The 20,515-nt window shown below is 43.7% G+C and overlaps 1 protein-coding gene across 4 annotated transcripts in view; it reads right to left on the bottom strand.

The window, feature by feature from the left end:
* Positions 1 to 20,443, bottom strand: part of XRRA1 (X-ray radiation resistance associated 1) — a 67,681-nt gene extending 47,238 nt beyond the window's left edge. The window contains exons 1-5 of one of the 4 annotated variants that reach the window (NM_001434771.1): positions 20,270 to 20,443; positions 13,281 to 13,348; positions 10,964 to 11,061; positions 4,134 to 4,318; positions 1,043 to 1,114 (exon numbers count right to left, since the gene is read on the bottom strand). In NM_001434771.1, coding sequence (NP_001421700.1) covers positions 1,043 to 1,114; positions 4,134 to 4,318; positions 10,964 to 11,057 — 351 coding nt within the window. In that variant the 5' untranslated portion in view covers positions 11,058 to 11,061; positions 13,281 to 13,348; positions 20,270 to 20,443. The remainder of the gene's footprint in view (positions 1 to 1,042; positions 1,115 to 4,133; positions 4,319 to 10,963; positions 11,062 to 13,280; positions 13,349 to 20,269) is intronic. The other 3 variants (XM_005216243.5, XM_024975034.2, XM_005216246.5) reach the window with 3 other exon arrangements.
* Between the last annotated feature and the right edge of the window lie 72 nt (positions 20,444 to 20,515).

Consider the following 20,515-nt stretch of genomic DNA (forward strand, 5'->3'; position numbering starts at 1 on the left):
TCCAGCTTTAATAAATCTGAATATTATGCTGTCTCTGCTTCAAATTTCTTTAAAGAAATAAAACACTATAGAGAATTGATATCCCTGCAACATATCCCTACCCTCCCTCTCATAAAAAACAGCTATCCTGAATTGGTGATTATCCCACATCTCTTTAATACTTGCATTACATGAATGTGTATCCACAAGCCATATATAGTTTTTATTTATATGTTTTAAAATTTTATATTAAGTACCATCATACTGTAGATACCATTCTGCAATCTGCCTTCTTCACTCAACACCACATGTTTGAGATTCACTTGTGTTGAGATACACAGATCTTTTGAGATTTACTTACATTCATACATTTTAACTTCTGTGTGGCATTCTACAAGCAATCTCTCTTTATATGATATGGAAGGCCTACAGATCAAAAATACGTGCTATAATATATATACTGGGGATGGCAGGCCACAAATCTAGCTCCAAGCTACCCATTAGCCAGTGCAAGGAAAGAAACATGACTCATTATATAAGTCACAGAGTCTGTGAGCTAAGAACAAACCAAGACTTCCCTGGAGGTCAAGTAATTAAAATCCACCCTCCCAATGCAGGGGGCACGGGTTCGATAGGTGCTCAGGAAAGATCCAGCATGCCATGGTCAAAAAAAAAAAAAAAACAGTCATCAGTATCTTGGGAGAACCAATACCATTCCTGGCACTGAAACCTGAGAGAAATTTCTCCTGTAGGCTCTTCTGATGGGAACTCTCTGCACACAATGAATCATACCCCAATAAGATTCTATGCACATTCAAACCGCTTCCATAAGGTTATTTATTTCCTTTAACTCACCTCACATGGGATAATGGCAATACCAAATCTATAGCAAAAGACAGTGTCTGTGAATGTTGTTTCCACCCAGTGAGTCCCTGTGTGACTCTCCTCCTTCCTATGCCCAGATTCCCAGTTCCCAGAGACTCTGGAAGTTATGATGGTCAATCAGACAGGAGCCACCTCAGGTGTAGCTCACCACAATCACATCTCTGGTGGCCAGTCGTACCTTGGAGAACTTCAGGCCGCTCACGTTAATGCTGCAGAGGTCTGATGGATCCTTCACACAGTGGTGCTTCAGCTGCAACACAATGCAAAGAATCAGCACTCAGGGCCCCAGCAAAGCTCATATAATTGGCCAAGACAACAAATGACTCCCTGGTGAGGAGGGCAGCCTGGTACAGTGGAAGAACAGGCTTTGGAGCTGCTCAGAATCAAGCTGCCACGTCGGCTCTCCCACCTCTGTTTCTCATATGTAAGATGGGGGTGGAAACATGGACTTTATGGGGCTCTTAGGAGGCTGCATTCCTCTCTATTCCTTCTCTGTCTTTTTAGAGCTCCACTTCCTCTAACTGATTCTTAGAATAAAATCTTTATTTCTGGGGCACTACCAAAACACTTGTCATAACTTTTATGTTTGCTCATCTATTCATTTATTCGCCAAATATTTATATACTACTTTGGGCCATGTGTCATGCTAAATATATCAAGGAACTTTCTCCGGGGACTTCCCTTGTGGTCCAGTGATTAAGACTCTGTATTTCCAATGCAAAGGGTGCGGGTTTGATCCCTGGCTGTGGAACTAAAGAGCCTATAGGCCACTCAGTGTGGCCAAAAAAAAAAAAAAATTACTTTCTCCTAATCTTAACTAAACTCTTCGACATAAGGGAATATATCTCTTCATAAATGAGAAAAATAAGGCTGAGAGAGAGGAAATGACTTCCCTAAGGTTCCACAGCCAATAAGTGATGGATCTATGATTTGAACCCAAATCTGTAATCACTAAACACTGTGCTCTTAGGACTACCATATATTGTCCTTGACAATTAAAAGGTAGACAAAAAGTCTCAACTTTGAAGTTGCTATTTCTATTTAACCAAACCTCATTCCTTCTTTCAGTTAATCATTTAGTTATGGTGCCTTTTATGGTTAGGCATGGAACTGGGAACTTAAGACAACAAAGAAAAGCAGAAGTATTTCATGCCTTCATAAAGCTTAAAACTGCATGGAAGCCAATGAGCAAGCAAGTATTTACAAATACAGTAAGTATTTTAAAGGAGAAATTCAAGAAGCCATGGGAGACAGTAATGGGAGATCCTTATCTTAGTGTAGAAGTGAGGAAGTACCTATTTGAGGAATATTTCAGCCGATACCTTAAGTGCTAAGTACGAGCTGGTCCCATGAAAGTGGGTGGCAGGGTTTGTGAATGCCATTCAGGCAAATGAAAGCAAGGTGTTTCTGAGAGGATGAAAAACAGGTAGGTAAGGTTATGGACGCGCTTATTAGATCATGTGGATTCATGGTGGCTCTGCAAAGGATTGTGGATTTTAGCCCACAGTCAATGGAAAGCTGTCAAGAGGTTTTTGGCAGAGGGCTGATGGCAATTTTACAAAAACTGCTGTATCTGACACACACAGAGAATGAGAAGACAGAAAAGGGTGGAAAGAAACCACTATACCAGACATTGTTAGCTCATTTCTCTAGAGCCATTCTCTACTTCTCACTGTGAAAGAACCCAGTATCATTCACATTTCTCTAACTAGATGTATCCTTCAACCCCAGCTCTACAGGCTAAGTCTTGACTTTGTCTAATCCAAGCATGGTGGTCATGGTCCCCTAACCAGTGACTGCTGGGACTTGTGATGTATTTTTGGCCAATGAGACGCAGGCTGCTGGGGTAGGAGGTCAGTTCTGGGAAGCTGCTTATATTTAAAAATCAGTATAAGACAGTGACGTTCCCTTTTCTACCTCTGGATGTTATGCTTTAAATGTGATGACCAAAAAAATTAAAAAATAAATAAATGTGATGACCAGAGTTTCAGCAGTCATCTCAGAATTGTAACAAGTGATCTCAGTGTGGATATGTTGAAATGCTGAAAATAAAGGGGAAAAGAAGAGCACTATGGGAAGTGGTTCTGCCCCTTCTCAGTACTGCTGCTTCAATCTTCCTCATCCCTAATGAGAAGTGGACCTAATAATCAAAGAAACTCCACAGTATTCTGCAAAAAGCCTATGCTACCCACCTTGAGGTGAGATGCCTCCTTTAAGTTCTCTTTCAACATTTGATCTGTGCAGGAACCATAAGCAGAGTCTGGGAACTAAGTAAGCTGCCAGGGAGTTCTTCTTGGGAAGCTATGAGCATTGGACCGCACATTAATACTGGTTTACAAAATAGGTCTTTCTGTGTAAAGCCACTGAGGCATTGCACAGAGTAAATAAAAACTACCATCCCAGTCCTCTTTGTAAAGCCTGACCCAGACACTAGGTATATCTAGTTGGCATCCTTGGCTTTCAGCCAGACACTAAACCCCAAGGACAAAGGCAGTGGTGTGTGAGGCTCCCTAGTTCCCCTGCTCCTAGAGTCTCCCCAGAGCAGAGTAGAAGGCTTTACACCCTACTATGTGCTGGAATAGTGATGGTGGTTTAGTTGCTAAGTTGCATCCGACTCTTGTGACCCTATGGACTGTAGCCCACCAGGCTCCTCTGTCCATGGGATTTCCCAGGCAAGAATACTGGTTGCCATTTCTTTCTCCAGGAGATCTTCCTGACTCAGGGATCGAACCCAGGTCTACTGTATTGCAGGCAGCTTCTTTACCAACTGAGCCAGCAGGGTGCTGGAATAGGATTTTTAAATTTACTGTTTACCCTGACTTACTGCTTTGTCTCCCTGGCTCAATGAAGACTTTTTACCTGATAAAATATTTGTAAAGGTATAGGCTTTACAGTCAATAGACCAGAGTTTTAATTCTGAGTAGTTCTAATCCAGGGTAAACTAGAGTCCTAATTACTAGCTGAGGAACTTCGGCCAAGGCACATTAATTCTTGGGGCCTCAGTTTTCTCATTTGTACAAGGGCAACAATATAATGGGGATGATAACACCTATCTCACAAAGTGGATGTAAAGAAAGCTTTACATATAAAGAAAGCTCTGGGTCCCTTCAGCATCTTGGGGGCACTCCATTTGCCAAGCCCATTCGAATAGTTTGGGATGGATGGGAGGTAAATGTACCAGAGGGAAGCAGGGCAAGTCCTTGCCACCCCCTCACCAAGACAGTCGTCAGCTGGTGCTGCCAGCCCTTCCAGAATGCATTCACTCTCACCAGAAAAGCCAGGTCCAGCATGTGTCCAGGAGTGTCCACTTGGTTTTCCTGTCGAGACCCTTTCTTCCCTTCAACCTCAAAGGAAACCTTCTGGCCTTCCTGACCTTCAGCTGTTGTCTCAGCCACATTCTTGGGCTTCTTCTTGAGGCCACCTTTCCGAGCCACTAGCCAGTGTCCTCGGCCTGCTGAAAAGATGAGAACAGTGAAAAGATGAGAACAGGAGTGAACTCCTTAAAAGCCAAAACTAGTGCCCTTCCAGAATGTTTATCTTTAATGCAAAAATGAAAATTAGCTCCTCATTACCTAATATGCACCAGATACTGTGCTACAACTGGGGTTGTGGGGGGCAGGGGAACATCTATATACCTGTCTTATTTAATTGGCCTCCAAACCCAATGAAACATGCTACTGCCCCCGTTTTACAGACAAAAAGGCAAAGACTCAAAAGTGTAGAATGACTTGCCCAGTTCTTTCCTCCACATTTTTGCCTTTGAACTCTTAATGGTTCCTTCATGATTGCAGATAAAATATTTCCTATTCTGTGAAGCCTTCCCTGACTATCCTGAGTTAAGCAGATCCTTTTTTCCTGGGCCAGCTAGTTACTGTACCATTTGTTATCTCTTGGGTAGAGTCCATTGTGTGACACCAACTCAATGGGTTCCATCTTCCTGGACCTTACCCTGAATTCTATCGTTATAAGGCAAAGGTCTTGTTAGGAGCTCAGGATAAAAAAAAATCAAAGGACAGCTGCCATTTTTAAAAGACTCAATAATACATGTCCACTGTAGAAAGAACTAGAAATTGTACACAAATAAAGTGAAGAGGAACTAAAAAGCCTCTTGATGAAGGTGAAAGAGGAGAGTGAAAAAGTTGGCTTAACACTCAACATTCAGAAAACGAAGATCATGGCATCTGGTCCCATCACTTCATGGGAAATAGATGGGGAAACAGTGGAAACAGTGGCAGACTTTATTTTTTGGGGCTCCAAAATCACTGCAGATGGTGACTGAAGCCATGAAATTAAAAGACACTTACTCCTTGGAAGAAAAGTTATGACCAACCTAGATAGCATATTCAAAAGCAGAGACATTACTTTGCCAACAAAGGTCCATCTAGTCAAGGCTATGGTTTTTCCTGTGGTCATGTATGGATGTGAGCGTTGGACTGTGAAGAAGGCTGAGCGCCAAAGAATTGATGCTTTTGAACTGTGGTGTTGGAGAAGACTCTTGAGAGTCCCTTGGACTGCAAGGAGATCCAACCAGTCCATTCTGAAGGAGATCAGCCCTGGGGTTTCTTTGGAAGGAATGATGCTAAAGCTGAAACTCCAGTCCTTTGGCCACCTCATGTGAAGAGTTGACTCATTGGAAAAGACTCTGATGCTGGGAGGGATTGGGGGCAGGAGGAGAAGGGGATGACAGAGGATGAGATGGCTGGATGGCATCACTGACTCGATGGACGTGAGTCTGAGTGAACTCCAGGAGTTGGTGATGGACAGGGAGGCCTGGCGTGCTGTGATTCATGGGGTTGCAAAGAGTTGGACACGACTGAGTGACTGAACTGAACTGAACTGAAAAAGAATATGAGGTTCACTACTAAGCCTATCCAATAAAAATCGTGACAACATTCTAGACTCTGTTCTCTCCTTCATCAGTAATTTATTCATTTAATATTAGGAAAACTGCATGAAAGCTGTACAGGAACTCTGTTTTATTTTTACAGCTTTTCTGGAAGTCTAAAATTATCCCCAAATGAAAATTTACAGGTGGGGGGAAACCTTCCTATGGGCAGTTACTGGTCATTGTTCACTCTTCATTGTTCAATATCTATCATTGTTCACTTGTTTATTGCCTGTCTTGCCCTCTAGAATGGAAGCTCCATGAGAATACAGGATCTGATTCATTCATCTCAATGTTCCCAAGGCCTACACAGAGCTTACCGCACTGAGTGTGGCTGAATGAACCCTGAGCCACAGCCCCCACCCACAATCATCCATTCAGACATTTTCTGAGCACTGACTTTGTGGCAGGAGTTGGGGCTATGGAGAAGAATATGACTGAGGATTCAAAGGTGCTCAATAAATATAAAGAGTGCTGTGAGGCCCAGAGTGGGGAGCTACCAGCCTAGGGGATGAGCTGGGTCTTGTATGTTGAAAGCTGACCAGGTGAAGAGGGAAAAACCAAGTAGCCTGGGCAGAGAAAAGGGCACAAAAAGTACTCAGAGGCATGAAAGATTGGGATTGCAAAGAACAGCACAGAGCTGTGGGGACAAGCTTGGTGCCTTTAACCACCATTTCCCTGCCACATAGCCCACTCCCCAGCCTCAGGTGCTTGCCTTGGCTCACCTGAGTACTGCTGCTAATCCTGGCTCTTGGATGCTGCTTCTGCCCTATGCCTGATGTGAGCCAGTTCCTATTTCCACCCGGGGCCCGACAGCCCGGGCACTCATTTCCCAGGGCTGCCCTCATCTAGCACATGCACCTTTGTCCTATCCCAGCAGTCCAAACTCTTGAACACTCCAGCCTGAGCTGGTGCCAAAACTGCCAGCACACCCAGGAAGGAATGTGTCGGGAGATGGACATGAAGGAAAAGAGATGAGGCTGAAGAGGTCAGCAGAGTCAGATCTGAAAGGTCTGGAGGACCAGAATAAGGAGTTTAGGTTTTAATGTGGTAGGCTTTTAGTAGGAAGAGTATCTGTCCATAGGAAGGTTTCCACCCACCTGTAAATTTTTATTTTGAGATAATTTTAGACTTCCAGAAAAGCTGTAAAAATAACACAGAGTTCCTGTACAGCCTTCACCCAGTTTCCCTAATGTTAACATTGTATTTAATCATAATACAATGGCTGAAGCCAAGAAATTAACAATGGCATAATATTAGTAATTAATCTACAGCCTTTATTTGACTTTCATCAGTTTTCTCACTAATGTTCTCTTTCTGTTCCAGGGTCCTATCCAAGATCTCACATTTCATTTAGCTGTCACATCACCTTCGTCTCCCCTAATCCGTGACAGTTCTGCAGTCTATTTTTCTTGTGTGATCCTGACACTTTTGAAGAGCACTAATCAATAGTCAATTGCTTTATAAGATGTGTCTCAATTTGAGTTTGTTTGATTCCCGCCCCCCCCATAATATAGACTAAAGGCCTTGCAGTTTGGCAAGAAGTGGTGCTGTGCCCTCCTCAGCACAACATATCAGAGCATACATGATGCCAATTATGTCTTATTACTGGTGATGTTAATTTTGATCACTCAGCCAAGGTGGTGTCAGCTTAGTTACTCTACTAAGAAGTCTCTTTGAAATTAGTAAAGACAGCTCAAGACTATATAAATAACCTGTTTTTCATCATACTTTAACCCATGAATTCTAGCATCTATGATGGTTAATTTCATGTGTCAACTTGGCTGGGCTATGGTAAGCAGTTGGTTAATCAAATACTAATCTAGGTGTTTCTGACAACCAGTTGACTTTAAGTACCTGAAACAATCCATGGATAATGTGTGGGCCTCACCCATTCACCTAAGAGACCTTAAAAGCCAAAAAACAGGCTTCCCAAAGGAAGAAGAAATTTTGCCTTAAGACTGCAGCATGAGCATGAAAACCTGAGTTTTCAGCCTGCCTGTCCTACAGATTTCAGACTTGCCAGCCTCCACATTTCATAAACCAATTCCTTGAAATATATAATTTATCTGTGTGTGTTAGTCCACATATATACACACATGTATGTATATGAAAACAAAACATGCAGGATATACATACAGAGAGACATACACACACACATTCTACTGGTTCTATTTCTCTAAAGAACACTGTAGAGCTTCTTGCCTGTAAAAATTATTATTGTGATGTTTTGATAGTGATTTTCTGTTTCCTTCATTCCTCTACATTTATTAACCAGAATTCTATTGTAAGGAAGAGCTGCTCTTCTCCCCCACTTATTTATGTAATCAGAGTTTAATTATATTGTATGAGATCGTGACTATATATTAAAACTTATTCTACAGATTACAACCCAATATTACCTTTGTTTATTTTGCTGCTCATACTGTTCCAGCTTTCCCCACTGGGCATTCCCTCAGGTTGACACCTATGTCCTTTCAAATTGCCCTCATCATTTTTCTGAGCACTGCTTTATTTTCTGGCTCAAAGTGTATTTTTTCCTGACTCAGCCCTAGAAACAACTTTTTGCCTGAGAAGCCCTGGCTTCTTGTATTCGAGAATGGTATTTAGAAACCAATACTGAGGTGCCAAGCATCCCTTTGCAACTGAGGTATTATTGCCCTCCGTGGGCCAGGAAATATACATATGTATACTAACACATGAAGATATATACAGCTGTATTTATTTCTCTGTCCATCTATGTGTGTGCGAGGGAGTGTGGGCATGAAATCATGAGTTCTTACTGACAGCTCCACAGGAGGGTTTTAAACAACTAGGTGGCCACAGAAGGTCCTATGTGAAAAGTAAAATCACTCAAGAGAAGTGGGGAGGACAAGCTAAAGGAGTAGGTTCTTCCACTATTCCATGTACAGAGTGACCAGCAAGCCACTGATCCAGGGTAAGCTAGGGGTACTTTTCCCTTGCTCTACACTTTCAGAGCAATAAATCCAATCCAGTGAAACCACACTTCTCAGCAGTGTTCCATGTGCCGGACTCTGCTCAGCATTAGGAGGGGTCCCTGCCCCAGGGGAGTCTTTAATTAGATAAATGCTTGAAAAACTATTTAGCAGAGTCAAGTTTAAGCCACTTTATTTAGGAGCTAGGCAGACTATGACTATACATCAAACAAGAAACACAAAAAGGAAGATGGCTCACAAGAGAGGATGGGCACTGAGGGCTGGAGTAGCTGGACACGGCTTACTGGAAGGTGTGGGAGACAAGCTGAGCCTGTGGGATGGGAGGAGTCTGGACAACTGGAATAAGGGCTGGAACATTCCAGGCAAATGGTAAAAAACTATGTGAATAGAGAATAGACTCATGGACATGGGGAGAGGGGAGGAGAGGGTGAGATGTATGGAGAGAGTAACACGGAAACTTACATGACCATATGTAAAATAGATAGCCAAGGAGAATTTGCTGTATGTCTCAGGAAACTCAAACAAGGACTCTGTACCAACCTAGAGGGGTGGGATGGGGAGGGAAATGGGAGGGAGGTTCAAAAGGAAGGGGATATGTATACCTATGGCTGATTCACGTTGAGGTTTGACAGAAAACAACAAAATTCTGTAAAGCAATTATCCTTCAATTAAAAAAATTAACAATTTTTTTTAAAGCTATGTCAAAATAGAACACTATGAAATAGGGCATAAATCAAGGCCTGGGGTAGAGTAGAAAGGTAAAGGAACAGCAGTGAGAATTCACTGAACAGATGAGAACACTGTGGTGTACATGAGAAGGTTCCCTGAGAACCTTTGTACAGTTAGTGGGCATGGAAATTGGTGCAGCCACAGCGGAAAACATTATGGAGGTTCCTCAAAAAATTAAAAATAGCACGACCATATGATCCAGAAATTCCTCTCCTGGGTATATATCCAAAAAAGACAAAGTTGCTGGGCGTCCTTAGTAGCTCAGTGGTAAAGAATCTACCTCCTAGTGCAGGAGACACCAGTTCGATCCCTGGTCTGGGAGGATCCCACACACCATGGAGCACCTAAGCCCATGCACAGTAACTACTGAGTCTGTGTTCTAGAGCCTGGGAACCACAGCTACTGAGCCCATGCACTGCAGCTACTGAAGCCCACATGCCCTAGAACTCACGCTCCATAACAGGAGAAGCTGCTGCAATGAGAAGCTCACACACTACAACAAAGAGCAGCCGCTACGCCCTGCAACTAGAGAAAAGTCCGAGCAGCAGCAAAGACCCCGCACAGCCAAAAGTAAACAAATAATTTTAAAAAACCAAAGTTACTAATTCAAAAACATACCCCAGTGTTCAAAGCAGCATTATTTGCAGCAGCCAAGACAAGGAAACGACCTAAGCGTCCATCAACAGATAAACAGATAAAATCTGTGGGATGTATATACAATGGGGTACTACTTAACCATTAAAAAGAAATTTTGCCATTTGCAACAACATGGATGGACCTTGAGGGCATTATACTAAGTGAAATAAGTCAGACAGAGAAAGAGAAAAACTGCCCATATAAGATATTGCTTATAGGTAGAATCTAAAGAATACAACAAACTAGTGAATAAAAAAATTGAAGAAGCAGACTCACAGACACAGAGAACAAACTAGTGGTTCCAAGCGCAGAAGAGGGATGGAGGGGCCATGTAGGGGTGGGAGGTACAAACTCCTGGGCGTAAGTTAGGCTCAAGGATGTACTGTACATGGGGAATATAGCCAACATCTTGTAATAACTGTAAACGAAAAGTAATCTTGAAAAATTGTATAAAAATAAGACATTTTAAACAGATACATAAAAGTGAAAGTGTTAGTTACTCAGTCATGTCAGACTCTTTGCAAGCCCATGGACTGTAGCCCGCCAGGCTCCTCTGTCCATGGAATTCTCCAGGCAAGAATACTGGAGTGGGTTACCATGCCCTTCTCCAGGGGATCTTCCCAACCCAGGGATCAAAGCCAGGTCTCCCACATTGCAGGCAGATTCTTTACCGTTTGAGCTACCTGGTAAGCCCAAATACACACATGAATAGGATAAAAAAAAAATTAGACTCCCTGAGGCTGCTGGGGGGGAAGATGGATTAGAAGGGAAGTGATAGGATGGGGCAGGAAACATTAGTGAATGGGTTGAAGAGGAAGACATGGGTGTTAGAGACATTCTGAAGCAGGTGCTGAGTGTGAGGCAAAGGTTCTGATTTGAGAAGTCACCTGACCTTCCTCTGGTGTCCGAAGCAGGTTTTTAGCTGGAAAGCAGTTGCTCAGGTGAGGCTTCCCATCATCCAGCTTATAGAGTTCTGCAGAGGCCATGACCCTGAGAGCCAAGCACGGAAAACAAGGAAGTAAGGAGTGAGGAGGGGCAGGGCTGCTCTCACCCCAGCACAGCCTATGAGCCCACCAGGACCACCCCCAACACACACCCTTTCTCTGAGGCCCTACAGGTCCATGCCTTTGTTCTTAGTGTTCCTTTGGCCCAAAACAGCTCTTCCATCTTGTTCATCTCGCTGATCTCATGCTTTAAGATTAGGCTCCAATGCCACTTCCTTTAGGAAAAGAAACTTCTAATCGAAAATCTAAATTCTTTAAACCCTGAGCTCTTAGAGACTGAGATTTTTCATTAAAGGGATCCAGTAATTCCTAGAAGAAGGCAATGGCAACCCACTCCAGTACTCTTGCCTGGAGAATCCCATGGACGCAGGAGCCTGGTAGGGTGCAGTCCGTGGGGTCGCTAAGAGTCGGACATGACTGAGCGACTTCACTTTCACTTTTCACTTTAATGCATTGGAGAAGGAAATGGCAACCCACTCCAGTATTCTTGCCTGGAGAATCCCAGGGACGGGGGAGCCTGGGGGCCTGCCGTCTATGGGGTCGCACAGAGTCAGACACCACTGAAGCGACTTAGCAGCAGTAGCAGCAGTAATTCCTAAACCTGCTTTGGGATAGCTTTAGACAATTTGGGGTAGCAGAGGTTTAGGAACCTTTAAGCCCCTGGCCAGGGGAAAGGAGACCCTGGCAAGAAGGTAGGACCCTAAGATGGAGGGTCTGGGAAGATTCAGTCCATGGGAGGAGCAGAGTAGAGAGCTGGGATCAGGTGTCCTCAGAAAATGTTTCCCAGAAGAGAAACATATGACAAGGAGATGGGTGAAACAGGAAGAGGCAACAATTTTACAGACAGGGACTTAAGTTTGAGGCTAGTTTCTACCACTGAGCGGAGTGACCCTGGGCAAATCACTTTACCTCTTTGTGCCTCAGATTTCTCAAATACAAATGAGGATTAAACCTGTGCCTCAGAGAACTGTTCTAAGAATTAAATGAGGTAATAGAGAAAAAAAAAAAGCTTCTTTCTAGACTCAATCCAGATGCCATCCCTTCCATAAAACCTTCACTGAAACTTCCAAAGGTAAATAACTGCTGCTTTAGCTAAACTCTGGCGTGTTTCTTCTGTACATCTTTTGTGGTTGGAACCCCTTCTACCTCGTGAGATTACTAACAGTCATAAAGGGACTCTTTCAATGGTCTCTGAACCTGAAAGTCTCAAAACAGGTCCAATTCACTGTCTCTCTTCTACTTTTGGAAAGCTCACAGGAAACACTCAGTAAACAAGTGTGAGTCAAATGAAGGATACAGTGGTCCTCCCAAGGCCCAGAGTTTTTTTAATACATATTTGTAATCTCCCTAATTAGGCTCTGAGGAAGGACAGCATCGATGATGCTCATCTCTTCACTCCCAGCATCTAACACCTGGCACATAATAGACTCCGCCTATAGAATGAATGGGAGAAGGCAATGGCAACCCACTCTAGTACTCTTGCCTGGAAAATCCCATGGACGGAGGAGACTGGTAGGCTGCAGTCCATAGGGTCGCTAGGAGTCGGACATGACTGAGCAACTTCACTTTCACTTTTCACTTCCATGCATCGAAGAAGCAAATGGCAACCCACTCCAGTGTTCTTGCCTGGAGAATCCCAGGGACGGGGAGCCTGGTGGGCTGCCGTCTCTGGGGTCGCACAGAGTTGGACACGACTGAAGTGACTCAGCAGCAGCAGCAGCATGGAATGAATGAGTGATCTTGTTATCTCCTCTGGTTCAACACAGGGCACTGTGAATTTCCTGACCCCTGCCACCCTGAAAAAGGTTGGAGATCCTTTCCATGTATTTCTGCGATACCCCCTACTTCTCCTGGTATAATATTTATCACTTTGTTATAATTTTTATCCCCTTACCAACTTTCTACCTGCTATGGGGCCTATAATACCTATTTACCTATATTATCCCAGAGCCTAGCATAGAGCCTAGACTCATTAAAAATGTGTCAGGAAGATGAAGGGATGAATGGATGACTGGATGGGGAAACACAGTCATGGATTCAATCTGTCTTTCAGGAAATCCCTCTTGGGACTAACCACAATCTGCTAGATGGGTAAATGAATGAGTGAATGAGTACACAGTTACCTGGGAAAGGTCAGAGATGACTGTTGGAGAAAATTTCAATAACTTACAGAATATGATGACTTTGGTTCTGCATAGTACTTACTTGATCTTTGATCTTGGAAGAGACCTCTTGACTTCTTTTTTATTCTGTTTCTTCTCCGGTTTCTTCACCTATAAAATAGACATTGCACTTCTTTTTAGTCTGTCATTTAGATCTCTTTAACTTTCTCATTAATTATATCCTTCTGTGACACTTTGTTCCAAAATGTGTCTCACCTGGGGCCTAGAAAAATGCCACAGGACTCAAGATTCCAGAAATAGACAGAAAAGAAAACAGAGACATAGACAGGAAGGTGTAAGAAGAAAATAATTTTATGACAATGAGGTGGGGCTCAGTTCAGTTTGGTTGCTCAGTCATGTCCGACTCTTTGCAATCCCACGGATGGCAGCACGCCACACTTCCCTGTCCGTTACCAACCCCCGGAGCTTACTCCAACTTATGTCCATTGAGTTGGTGATGCCAAGCAACCATCTCATCCTGTCGTCCCCTACCCCTCCTGCCTTCAGTCTTTCCCAGCATCAGGGTCTTTATAAATGAGTCAGTTCTTCACATCATGTGGCCAAAGTATTCGAGTTTCAGCTTCAACATCAGTCCTTCCAAAGAAATCCCAGGGCTGATCTTCAGAATGGACTGGTTGGATCTCCTTGCAGTCCAAGGGACTCTCAAGAGTCTGCTCCAACACCACAGTTCAAAAGCATCAATTCTTCAGTGCTCAGCTTTCTTTATAGTCCAACTCTCACATCCATACATGACTACTGGAAAAACCATAGCTTTGACTAGACAGACCTTTGTTGGCAAAGTGATGTCTCTGTTTTTTAATATGCTGTCTAGGTTGGTCATAACGTTTCTTCCAAGGAGCAAGTATCTTTTAATTTCATGGCTGCAGTCACCATTTGCAGTGATTTTGGAGCCCCCCAAAATAAAATCTCTCACTGTTTCCATTGTTTCTCCATCTATTTGCCATGAAGTGATGGGACTAGATGCCATGATCTTCGTTTTCTGAACGTTGTTTTAAGCCAATTCCTCTTTCACTTTCATCAAGAGGCTCTTTAGTTCTTCTTCACTTTCTGCCATAAATACAGGTGATGTCATCTGCATATCTGAGGTTATTATTGATATTTCTCCCAGCAATCTTGATTCCAGCTCATGCTTCATCCAGTCCAGCATTTCTCATGATGTACTCTGCATATAAGTTAAATAAGCAGTGACAATATACAGCTTTGACGTACTCCTTTTCCTATTTGGAACCAGTCTGTTGTTCCATGTCCAGTTCTAATTGTTGCTTCCTGACTTGCATACACATTTCTCAGGAGGCAGGTAAGGTGGTCTGGTATTCCCATCTCTTGAAGAATTTTCCACAATTTGTTGTGATCCACACAGTCAAAGACTTTGGCATAGTCAATAAAGCAGAAGTAGATGTTTTATGGGAACTCTTGCTTTTTTGATGATCCAATGGATTTTGGCAATTTGATCTCTGGTTCCTCTGCCTTTTCTAGATCCAGCTTGAACATATGGAAGTTCATGGTTCACGTACTGTTGAAGCCTGGCTTGGAGAATTTTTAGCATTACTTTACTAGCGTGTGAGATGAGTGCAATTGTGTGGTAGTTTGAGCATTCTTTGGCATTGCCTTTCTTTGGGATTGGAATGAAACCTGAGCTCTTCTAGTCCTGTGGTACTGCTCAGTTTTCCAAGTTTGCTGGCATATTGAGTGCAGCACTTTCACAGCATCATCTTTTAGGATTTGAAATACCTCAGCTGGAATTCCATCACCTCCACTAACTTTGTTCATAGTGATGCTTCCTAAGACCCACTTGACTTTGCATTCCAGGATTTCTGGTTCTAGGTGAGTGAGGACACCATCGTGGTTACCTGGGTCATGAAACATCTTTTTTGTACAGTTCTTCTGTGTATTCTTGCCACCTCTTCTTAATATCTTCTGCTTCTGTTAGGTCCATACCATTTCTGTCCTTTATTGTGCCCGTCTTTCCATGAAATATTCCTTGGTATCTCTAATTTCCTTGAAGAGATCTGTAGCGTTTCGCATTCTATTATATTCCTCTATTTCTTTGCATTGATCGCTGAGGAAGGCTTTCTTATCTCTTCTTGCTATTCTTGGAACTCTGCATTCAGATGGGTATATCTTTCCTTTTCTCCTTCACCTTTCACTTCTCCTTTCTCAGCTATTTGTAAGGCCTCCTCAGACAACCATTTTGCCTTTTTGCATTTCTTTTTCTTGGAGATGGTCTTGATCATTGCCTTCTGTACAATGTCACGAACTTCTGTCCATAATTCTTCAGGCACTCTATCAGATCAAATCCATAATTCTTCAGGCACTCTATCAGATCTAATCCCTTGAATCTATTTGTCATTTCCACTGTATAATCATAAGGGATTTGATTTAGGTCATACCGGAATGGTCTAGTGGTTTTCCCTCCTTTCTTCAATTTAAGTCTGAATTTGGCAATAAGGAGTTCATGATCTGAGCCACAGCAGCTTCCAGTCTTGTTTTTGCTGACTGTATAGAGCATCTCCATCTTTGGTTGCAAAGAATATAATCAATCTAATTTCGGTATTGACCATCTGGTGATGTTCATGTGTAGAGTCATCTCTTGTGTTGTTGGAAGAGGGTGTTTGCTATGATGAGTGCATTCTCTTGGCAAAACTCTGTTAGCCTTCGCCCTGCTTCATTCTGTACTCCAAGGCCAAATCTGCCTGTTACTCCAGATATTTCTTGACTTCCTACTTTTGCATTCCAGTCCCCTATAGTGAAAAGGACATCTTTTGGGGGTGTTAGTTCTAGGTCTTGTAGGTCTTCATAAGAACCATTTAACTTCAGCTTCTTCAGCATTACTCGTCAGGGCATAGGCTTGGAACACTGTGATACTGAATGGTTTGCCTTGGAAACGAACAGAGATCATTCTGTCATTTTTGAGATGGTATCCAAGTACCACATGTCGGACTCTTTTGTTGACTATGATGGCTACTACATTTCTTGTAAAGGATTCTTGCCCACAGTAGTAGATATAATGGTCATCTGAGTTAAATTCACCCATTCCAGTCCATTTTAGTTCGCTGATTCCTAAAATGTCAATGCTCACTCTTGCCATCTCCTGTTTGACCACTTCCAATTTGCCTTGATTCATGGACCTAACATTCCAGGTTCCGAGGCAATATTGTTCTTTACAGCATCGGACTTTAATTCCATTGCCAGTCACATCCACAACTGGGTGTTATTTTCGCTTTGACTCCATCTCTTTATCCTTTGTGGAGTTATTTCTCCACTGATCTCCAGTAACATATTGGGCACCTACCTACCTGTGGAGTTCATCTTTCAGTGCTATATCTTTTTGCCTTTTCACACTGTTCATGGGATTCTCAAAGCAATAATACTGAAGTGGTTTGCCATTCCCTTCTCCAGTGGATCACGTTTTGTCAGAACTCTCCACCATGACCTGTCCGTCTTGGTGGCCCTACAAGGCATGGCTCATAGTTTAATTGAGTTACACAAAGCTGTGGTCCATGTGATCAGATTGGTTTGTTTTCCCTGGGGGTAGAGAGCTTAAATAGGAAGTGAAAATCACAAATCAGAAAGGAAAGGATCATTTATACCACCATTTACACAAAATAAACTTATGCATGACAAAAGCAGCAAAGACAAAACTTAAAGACACAATCTGGGAAAAGATATTCACTAAGTATCCTGGAAACTACAGTTTCCTATGAGGAATACCAGGTGAGAAGGTGTAGATTTATGACTAACATGTTAGGAAGAGCACATAACCCCCAGGTTACACTGTCTAGGAAGTAATCCCTAAGAAAAGTACGGCATTTACCTGTGTGATGGAAAAAACAAAGACCAAGTTCCAGACTTAGAGGCTGCCGACCTAGTTTCAGCCACCTCTGGTCTCTGTCTCAAATGTGAAGCAGCTAATCTCAATCTGATGGTAGTGTCTCTCAACTCCAAAATACACACACACACACAGACAAATGCTTCTCATCTACATTCAGTTCAGTTCAGTTCAGTCACTCAGTCATGTCTCTTTGCGACCCCATGAATCGCAGCACGCCAGGCCTCCCTGTCCATCACCAACTCCCGGAGTTCACTCAGACTCATGTCCATCGAGTCAGTGATGCCATCCAGCCATCTCATCCTCTGTCATCCCCTTCTCCTCCTGCCCTCAATCCCTCCCAGCATCAGAGTCTTTTTCAATGAGTCAAATCTTTGCATGAGGTGGCCAAAGTACTGGAGTTTCAGCTTTAGCATCATTCCTTCCAAAGAACACCCAGGGCTGATCGCCTTCAGAATAGACTGGTTGGATCTCCTTGCAGTCCAAGGGACTCTCAAGAGTCTTCTCCAACACCACAGTTCAAAAGCATCAATTCTTCGGTGCTCAGCCTTCTTCACAGTCCAACACTCACATCCATACATGACCACAGGAAAAAACCATAGCCTTGACTAGATGGACCTTTGTTGGCAAAGTAATGTCTCTGCTTTTGAATATGCTATCTAGGTTGGTCATAACTTTTCTTCAAGGAGTAAGTGTCTTTTAATTTCATGGTTGCAGTCACCATCTGCAGTGATTTTGGAGCCCCCAAAAATAAAATCAGCCACTGTTTCCACTGTTTCCCCATCTATTTCCCATGAAGTGATGGGACCAGATGCCATGATCTTCATTTTCTGAATGTTGAGTGTTAAGCCAACTTTTTCACTCTCCTCTTTCACTTTCATCTGCATACATTTGCTTTTTTCCATCCCTCTGGGCTATCACACTTTTGCCCCTCTTCTTTGCCTGACTCATACAAAAAGCTTCCCTGTATACCCTCCTCCTTTGGTTGACCTTTATCTGTGCTACCATCTTACCCCACCTCTTAATGGAGGCACTGTGCCACACTGTATTACAATGGCCTGCTTACCTATCTGTTTCCCACTCCTCACACCCCAGCCTCAGACTGGGAGCCTCTCACAGCCAGGCCTGGGTCCTAACCACATCTTTATCACCCACACCTCATACAAGGTCTGGACCACTGAAGAGGCTCAACTGAGTGCTTACTGAACCAAACAGAACCATGAACACAATGCTATGGAGTTCTCCATTCTGTCTGCAAAGAAAGGAGGAGGATCAGGAAAGGTTTCACAGAGCAGGTTGACATTAGAGCTGGGTCTTGAAACACAAGTTATTAAAAGATAAACATGAAGCTACAGAGGCATCTGACTGGATTGCTTCACAAAGATGAAGAAACTGCATGTAATGTTTCCATGCTGCTGCTACTGCTGCTAAGTCGCTTCAGTCGTGTCCAACTCTGTGCGACCCCATAGACCGTCCCTGGGATTCTCCAGGCAAGAACACTGGAGTGGGTTGCCATTTCCTTCTCCAATGCATAAAGTGAAAAGTGAAAGTGAAGTCGCTCAGTCGTGTCCGACTCTAGCGACCCCATGGACTGGAGCCCACCAGGCTCCTCCATCCATGGGATTTTCCAGGCAAAAGTACTGGAGTGGGAATGTTTCCATAGTAAGTACTTAATTTGTTCAATGATTTGGACATTTACATGAGGAATTTCAAGGGCTTCCCTAGAGCTCAGTTGGTAAGAATCTGCCTAAAAAGCAGGAGTCCTGGGTTCAATCCTTAGGTTAGGAAGATCCCCTCGAGAAGGAAATGGCAACCTACTCCAGTATTCTTGCCTGGAGAATTCCATGGACAGAGGAGCCTGGCAGGCTACAGTCCATGGGGTCGCAAGAGTCGATCACGACTTAGCAACCAAACAACCACCAGGAATTTTTAGGGATTAAAAAAAATAAAAAATGATACAATGTAGTAGCTCATAGTGTATTGGGTTCTGTTACATGGTAACTCAGGGAACATGTCTTTTCTGATCCCCTAGTATCTCTTAGTACAGCTGCAAGTAAGGTTGGTGCTCAATAAATATTGTGTAAAAAATTTAATAAAAATATAGACTATTATTACATCCTAAAACTGTAAAGGCAGAGAGGCAAAGGTGATATAGGCTGGGACCTGGGACCCTTTACTAGAGTGCTAGTACCTGGACAAACACCTGTTTGTACAGCAAAATATTAACACAAATAAACTAGAAGGGACTAAAAATAACTGCATGCATGCACAGGTGGGGCAAATTATGAACAATAACACATAAAAAGGCCAAAATCCAACTGTCTCTTCTGAGGTGCCAGGATCAAGAGTAGGATACTGTGCATGATCCCTGCACACAGCACCACAAAGGGTGTGGGCAGACCACAGTAAGCCACTCCCCCACCTCACCCATTTGGCTCCCTACCCTCACCCCATTTAAGGGACCAGCTCACTCACCACCCCCACCCTACCCCCCACACTGTTTCTTGCTTTGCTCTCTGCTGCTGCAAGAGGAAAGTGAAAGTCGCTCAGTCCTGTCTGACTCTTTGCGACCCCATGGACTACACAGTCCGTGGAATTCTCCAGGCCAGAATACTGGAGCGGGTAGCCTTTCCCTTCTCCAGGGGATATTCCCGACCCAGGAATCGAACAGGGGTCTCCTGCAACGCAGGCGGATTCTTTACCCACTGAACTATCAGGGAAGCCTGCTGCAAGTGGAGTCCTAATAAAATCTTGCCCGAATTCCTTGCCTGGCCTCTTATCAATTTCTATTGATTAAAGAGTTCAAGGACCCCAGGTGGTAACAAAGGGAGCATGGCACGGGTTTGATGACGCAAACACCTGGCTGCTAAACTAGGTTCTGATACATGCTATCTGGCTTTGGTTAATTTCCTTAGTTTCCTCATCTATCTGTTCCGTCAGGGGACTAAATGAGGATGGATATATAGGCACTTAAGACTGAAGACAGCGCCTGGTAGGCAACAGGCACTCAGTGACTGTGAGTTCTCTGTATCACGAAAATAAGATGACAGTCACCAGAAAACAAGTGCAGTAACAAGGCTAAAAAAGGATAAGGACGAGCTACTACCCCATCCTTGAGAAACACTACATGTGGAGCGGCGGAGACTCTAACCCCTCAACGCAAACTAAGTTTCCAGCCGCACCTGCCTCCGGCGTCGCTTCCGCCTCCGAGATGTCCGCGGGGGCGACGCCCCGGTCGGGCGGGATGCGCGCCTCCGAGCCTCCCGGGAATCTCGGAGCCGCTCCACCGTGGGGCCTGCCACTACCTTCTCCACCCCTTAGTAACCGCGACGCGGCGGCCGGCCGAGAAGGCGGCAACCGATGGATGGAGCTTCTAATTACTACAAGTCCCGGCAAGCCTCGCGGCCACTTCCGCTAGCAACCTCCCG

The sequence above is a fragment of the Bos taurus genome, chromosome 15 (genome assembly GCF_002263795.3).
Source record: "Bos taurus isolate L1 Dominette 01449 registration number 42190680 breed Hereford chromosome 15, ARS-UCD2.0, whole genome shotgun sequence".
NCBI lineage: Eukaryota > Metazoa > Chordata > Mammalia > Artiodactyla > Bovidae > Bos > Bos taurus.